Below are 7,458 nucleotides of genomic sequence, written 5' to 3'. Positions count from 1 at the left end.
ATACAATAATTATTGGAAAAGTCTTAAATCGGTACAACAAAGTAAGCCAAAGCTATTTTTAAATTGCCTCTGCCATTAGCCAGCTAGTTCATCTACTATTACCGGTACAATTATCTGCCGCTCTGACATGTCAGATTACTGTGTGAAGTGTGAGGGACATGACACTCAATGACAGGTCCATCGGGGAGTTGCCCAACCACAGGTATGGCTTACAGGTAAGGCGTGTCTCTTGCTAGATAAGCTCAGTTAGCTTTCACTTCCCATCTGATTCCAGTCTTGCTGCATTTTCATGAGGCATTTTTACGCTGCTTTTCTGGTTAACTGAACAGCCTAGTGGACATGTAGCTGCAAAGCTCTACCTTTGTATCTGATATCCTAGAAGGACAACTGACTGCCTGACACAAAGGAGAAGAAAGAACATTCACAAGTTGATGATCACTATACAGGTTCATTATCCATCTAACTGTTTGAAAAGCCAAGAGGATCATTGTATTTCAACATGAACAGGTCTAAAACCCTTGGAAAGATCAAGAAAAGAATTGAGGAGGCCAAAAATAGGTGGGCCAGATTGGGCAAGGCAGACTATAGCTACAATGAGAGCGCACGCTTGGCCACAGACGCTCTTCTGGACGGAGGAAAGGATTGCTACCAAAAAGTTCTGGTGGCCGAAGGCGAAGTGGACTTTTTCTCTAAGACGGAGGTCCAGTTCATCGTGGACAATGTTAAAGAACCTTACTATGCCAATGAAAGTAACAATGAAAGTGACAATGGGTCGGTGCAAAATGGGAACCATGAGCACAAATCTGAAAGCTTCTACCCCATGAATTCAGGCAACAGTGAACCCACAACGCCGCTGCACAACTGGAGCCCAGAGGACAAGCCGTATCTTGAGGATAAGTCCAGCGCCACTGTCTACTTCCAATCCGACAAGGCCAACATCAGGGAGACCATTAGGAGGGTCATACATCGAACAAGCCAGGTATGACCATATATATATATATATATATATGTTAATGATAGCTGGGGTAAAAGTTTATTGGTTATTGGGCGTAAAAGACAATCCGCTTCGACCAGAGTCAGCAAAAAATAAATAAAAGGACAGTGTGCCATTTTGGTAGAGTCTATTCATGGCATGATGGCTAGCAGTGTGTACAGGGACTTGTAGTCCCAACAGCTGGGGAACCCAAATTTGTCCTTTGTGTATAGCGCTATTGTATCTAAAGTCTATAACCCTATAGCAATATATTTTCATTATTAATTAAAGTACAGGAAAACAGTACAGGTAAACCTTAACTGACGGCCATTCGGCTTGCTAAAGTGCTTTGCATCATAAACAATTTTATTTTTTGAAATAAAAAATATCAAATAAAATGAATAAAAACATTTAGTTCAACTTTTGTTGCATCTCTGTGCTGCTGATTATCTGTAATCTCTTTACAGCCACTGTGTGTCCACATGCTCTCCAGTGATGGCTGTGTTTCTTTGTTTGCAATTTTCCAACAACGGTGGACAATGCCTATGCAATGTGTACTTAAACAGCTTCTTCCGTTGAAAGCCAGTGTAACAGGATAATAACACAGGAGCACAGCTGGGGCAATGAGACAGAGGGTTATCACCCTATAACAAGGGTACCTGAAGAAGAACCTTCATGATAGGATGACTAGGAGGTTTTGTATTAATGAAAGCTTCAGATTAAAAAAAAAAAAATTTCAATTCTTAAGAAATAATACTGATATATTAAAGTGAGATATGAAAAGTTAGTAGCTGGGTTTACACTTGTAGAATTCTGTTAGAAATGTGTCATTGTCCAAAACGATCTTTCAATCATTTAAGAGTTAGCCCTTATACACACGGTCGGACATTTCGACAACAAAATCCGTCAGATTTTTTTCCAAAACTGGTGTTGCATACACACGGTCGGACAAAGTTGTCGGAAAATCTGATGGCTAGTAGCCAATAGCTTTGGTCTCGTAATTTGATCTGAGCATGCGTGGCACTTTGTCTGATCGGAATTCTCTACAAACGATCGGACAAAGTCCGATTGGATCATGTTGTCGGAAAAATTTATATCCAGCTCTCAAACTTTGTTGGTCGGACATTCCGACGGAAAAAGTCAGATGGAGCCCACACACGGTCGGATTATCCAACAACACGGTCCGATCGGACATTTTCCGTCGGAATTTCCGTCCGTGTGTACAAGGGCTTAAAGGGTAAGATTTGATCATTGATTTGGACCAGAGTGAGCAAAAAAATAAAAAAGACAAGGAAAATTTTGTCAAATCTAATGGGAACAAACACATTTCTAATTGTTGAACTTGCTCCCAGCCAAGAACAATACTAGTCTTATTTTCAAAGTTAATCTAGAAATAGAGCATTCGTTCTACAAAAATCTAAACATTGACATAGTACTCAAATGAAAAGTTGTTCAAAATTAGTTGAGTCCATGAAGGCACCATCCAATGGTCAGAAAAGTGATTGATTATTTTTTGTCGGAACGTTCGCACACAGTTCTACAGGTGTAATCTTTGTAATTCTGCAGCTTTCATTAGATGGATTAATCATTGTTCAGTCACCAGGGGTACATGTGACAAGGTGACAACACAGGAAAAGTTATGGAGACCGTTGTCACCTTATGCCTGACATAAGGTGACAACGGTCTCCATAAACTTTCCTGTGTTGTCACCTTGCCGCATGCACCCCTGGTGGAACTACAAGAGCCTTGCTGACACATATTGTACAGGTAAAGCCCACCATTGTAACCAACAAGAAGCCAGTCCAGAGCAATGACAATGCAAGTGCATGTAAAGGGGAATTTGCTGAAAGAGCCTGGAGGGGGTAGACACAGCATTGAGATGCATAAAAGGGTTAAAAAATGTGAAAAAATATTTTATATTGAAAACTAAAAAATGTACTTGGAAAGAGAAGAGTCATAGTTACATAGTTACATAGTTAGTCAGGTTGAAAAAAAACACAAGTCCATCTAGGTCAAAAAAATAAAAAATACAATCCCATATACACAATCCTTCACCCATAGTTGATCCAGAGGAAGGCAAAATATAAAAAAAACAGCAGAGCATGATACAATTTGCTAAAGCAGGGGAAAAAATTCCTCCGTTATCCCCCGAGAGGCAATAGGGTTTTCCCCGGATCAACTTTACCTATAAATGTCAGTACCCAGTTACATTATGTACATTTAGGACATAATCCAGGCCTTTCTTTAAAGCAATCTACTGAGCTGGCCAGAACTATCTCTGGAGGGAGTCTATTCCACATTTTCACAGCTCTTACTGTGAAGAAACCTTTCCGTATTTGGAGATTAAATCTCTTTTCCTCCAGACGTAAAGAGTGCCCACTTGTCCTCTGTGATGACTTTAAAGTGATGAACTCAACACCAAGTTCACTATATGGACCACTTATGTATTTATACATGGTGATCATATCCCTCCTTAATCTCCTCTTCTCAAGAGGGAATAAATTCAGCTCCTCTAATCTTTCCTCATAGCTGAGCTCCTCCAGGCCTCTTAAGTTTGGTTGCCCTTCTCTGCACTTTCTCCAGTTCCCCGATATCCTTTTTGAGAACTGGTGCCCAAAACTGAACGGCATATTCCAGATGAGGTCTTACTAATGATTTGAACAGGGGCAAAATTATATCTCTCTCTCTGGAGTCCATACCCCTCTTAAAGAGGAAGTACACCCTGATGAGTTTACTTTCTCTTTCATTCCCTGCAAGGGTAAAGCATAATGGACAACTATGCATCGCATAGTGGTCCATTATGTGTCACTTACCTGACACAGGAGCCAGTGAAGTCACCGCTGTCCCCTGTAGTCCGGCGCATCCATCTTCTCGGGGGGTCTCGCCGCTCCGTCGCTGTCATTTGGCGAAGCCGCGATGACGTCACTCCCGCGCATGCGCACGGGAGCCGCCGCTCGCAGCATATCGCCGTTGACCGCGGCGCGCTCAGTGCGCCTGCGCACCGCTGTGTACGCCGCATGCCCTGTAGACAGCGGTGCCTGTCTTTCGGCAAATATCTCCTAAACCGTGTAGGTTTAGGAGATATTTCTTGGACCTACAGGTAAGCCTTAATCTAGGCTTACCTGTAGGTCAAAGTGTGTTGTAAGGGTTTACAACCACTTTAATACAAGAAAGGACTTTTCTCACTTTGGAAACCGCAGCTTGGCATTGCATGCTATTATTGAGCTTATGATCTACCAAAACCCCCAGATCCTTCGCTACTATGGATCCCCCCAGTTGTACTCCCCCTAGTATGTATGATGCATGCATATTCTTATCCCCCAAGTGCATAACCTTACATTTATCAACATTAAACCTCATTCAGTGAAAAAAAAAGTTTGTTGGTGGTTCAATTGGCAGAGGTGTCTGATGTGGTTATTCAAAGGATAGGCGCTAGTCATATGCTTGAGTAAAACATCCAATTACTTTATTTCACTGAATAAAAACGCGGATTTAAATTGCCACTTCCTGAGTTCAAGGTGATAAAATTCAACTGTTTATTACACACTGGGGGAACAAAGGTTTACATCTGCTTGAACCCTATAGAACAATAGTCGTATGAACATACCAAGCCTAAAAAAGGAGAGAACATATGTATATGCAGTATTTATATATGAAATTGCATTGTTAACCATTTACAATAAATTAAATAAATTAAATACAATAAATAGATTAAAGAGGAACTGCAGTTTGCTCACAAAAATTGCAGCAATGTCACAGTCCCGCAAAAGTTCACTGATCGTCGCAATTACTAGTAAAAATAAATAAATAAATAATAAAAATGCCCTAAATCTATCCCCTATTTTGTATACGTGATAAATTTTATGTGAACCAATCAATATACACTTATTGTGATTATTTTTTTTACCAAAAATATGTAGCAGAATACATATTGGCCTAAACTGATGAATAGATTTTTTTTTTTTACATTTTTTTTTTTTTATGTTTTATAGCAGAAAGTCAATTTATTTTAATTTTTTTCAAATTTTTTGTTCAAAGGGTAAAAAAAAATAAAAAGAGCTGCTACAGCCAGGGAAAAACTATTTCTACTACTTCTAGGGCCAATGCTGCTTGGCTCCAATGGCGCCAATAATCTTTTCTGCTCCCTGTAAACCCTTGTACACACGGTCGGAGATTCCGACAACCAAATCCATCTGATTTTGTCCGTTGGATTTTGTCCGAAACTGTTGCATACACACGGTCGGACAAAGTTGTCAGAAAATCCGATGTGATGACGTTATTTCATTACGACAGGACTACGTTCACGCTAGTAGCCAATAGCTTGGTGTAGGAATTTGATCTGAGCATGCGTGGCACTTTGTCCCATCGGAATTCTCTACACATGATCGGAGTATGTCCGATCGGAGCATTTTGTCAGAAAATTTTACCAACAAGTTGGAAAACTTGGTCCGTCGGAGTATCCGACGGACCACACACAGTCAGAATATCCGACAAATCGGTCCAATCGGACACATTTCGTCGGAATCTCCGACCGTGTGTACAAGGGCTAAGAGTAGCATTTGGACCACCATTGTAAGGGCTGTATTCTTCCCACCATCCACCAATGTAAGGGGCAATTTTTTTACACTGAACACATGAATTTTTTTTTAGAAGAGTTTCTCTGAGACCTGATAACTATTTTAAGGGTTCCACTGAGGTAAAAAAAATTGTGAAAGACTGCCCTAGAATGATGACTGATATGGCGTTTGTTAGTATCTGCACTGTTGGTATTTACTAATCCATGAGGCAGACCAAAAGTGCAGACAGGTATGCAGGCTGAATGTAGTAGCTTTGTCACCCTATGGTGGATGGCTAAGAGCCATTTGCTGTTATTAATATATTTCGTACTGAATAAAAATTGCATAAAGCAAAGTGGATAATATTTATACAAATTACTAGGTTGGGTGTTCAGATCTACATGACATGTGAAGGACAGATAACCTCCAGCTTTCCCCAGCCTGCTAGACCATAACCTCCAAATCCCCCAATTACCCGATAAATGACGTGACAAGGTTTTGGAGTAAAATGGCCTTACGGCCTTTTATTTAACAAATACGTAACTTTAATAAATAACATTTAAAATAACCATCAGCCAAACTTCTCTATACCTTGGTGGTTTTTTAGGGCAATGACACACAACTTGGTCCCTGCGACAAACTTCTTTAAAACTTAGGCCTCCAGTCGCAATACACTGTCTCGGAGACGGTACTCGTCATCCGCAGTGACCTACATTTTACCCCTTCCTGTTTAAACCTCTTGTTAACCGGAAGGTACCCGAGAACCCCATACCACAGATGGGTCCCAACCATTTTATGTTCCAGCCTTTTTCTCTTCCTCCAAAGACCCGCCACTGCCAGGCTGTCATGACAGCCTCACTGTAATACTGACAAATATCGGGAGGGTGGGTGGGAAGTCTCTCTCTTCCTTTCTCCTGACTGACCCCACACTACTTCCTCTTCCCTGGCAAAACTTCCACAGGACCCCTCCCAGCCCTTAACCACCCTCCTTTCCTTAAAGGGGGCACCTTTTCCTATACTACCCCTGCCTGTTCTAACTTTCCATCTATGTCATGCCATCCCTCTGCCCATTCCTTTCTATTATTTTACTCCGGATTTCCCTTTTGCTTTTACTTAAATGTAAATCACTCAATACCTGTAAAGAATGGATTTTCACCAGTTGTATATGTTCAAAATATTTTTATTATATGAAAAAATTAAAATAAATATGACCATTTTCCTGCATACTCCTGGGTTGGGCTACCATCAGCCATTCCAATGCACAGTGTGCTGGCTCGTTGTTTACCACTAAAGTGTGCATATATTCAAAGGACGTGCCTACAAAGAGTCTATAGCAGAGGTAGGCAACCCTGTTGAGGCGGAATTCTACTTGAACAACAGAAAAGAGATCAAAAATAACCAGTAGCAGTACATTTTTTTCAGGAGATAACTTAGAATCCCATTATAAAGTAAGACTTTTTTTTCAGTAGATAACGTAGCAGAATCCCATGAAAAAGTCAGACAGGGTACATGGTCCCTCTTTGTTTGTCAAGGCTTTGTCCGTCTTCGTGGTTCTGGGGATGTCAGGCACTTGGAACTATGTATCACATATGGTGGGATTATCTGAGGTTGCAGGGCTTATGGAACAGAGTTTTCCCTCTGATACGGAAAGTTTCACAGTATGTACGTGAGATGAGTAAGTGAGGCTCTAGGGGACTTGACCACATCAGGAACGTCCCAGGAACTGCTTTTTCTTTCTGGGTTTCCTCTTACTCTGTCCTTACTTTCCACTCTTTCTTTGCTTTTCTTGTTTCTTTCTCTTCTGTTATTACTGAGATATTAAAGCTGGAGTTCCTGCTACTCCTTTGAGGTTTTTGATAACACAGTAAGATGCATATTGCATTAGGGTGTGCACCCCAGAGAACAAGCATGCAAAACGTGTATATCAGA

At 40.9% G+C, this 7,458-nt stretch overlaps 1 protein-coding gene across 1 annotated transcript in view; it reads left to right on the top strand.

Annotated features, from left to right (window-relative positions):
• The first annotated feature begins 242 nt into the window (after window positions 1-242).
• FAM83A (family with sequence similarity 83 member A) overlaps window positions 243-7,458 on the top strand; it is a 78,351-nt gene continuing 71,135 nt past the window's right edge. Inside the window, exon 1 of the mRNA XM_077493286.1 lies at window positions 243-979. Coding sequence (XP_077349412.1) covers window positions 500-979 — 480 coding nt within the window. The 5' untranslated portion in view covers window positions 243-499. The remainder of the gene's footprint in view (window positions 980-7,458) is intronic.

Source organism: Lithobates pipiens, unplaced genomic scaffold (genome assembly GCF_037356315.1).
Source record: "Lithobates pipiens isolate NorthernLeopardFrog02 unplaced genomic scaffold, aLitPip1_a1.2 Scaffold_19, whole genome shotgun sequence".
Taxonomy (NCBI): Eukaryota; Metazoa; Chordata; class Amphibia; order Anura; family Ranidae; genus Lithobates; species Lithobates pipiens.
This window is presented reverse-complemented; position numbering and strand designations above follow the sequence as displayed.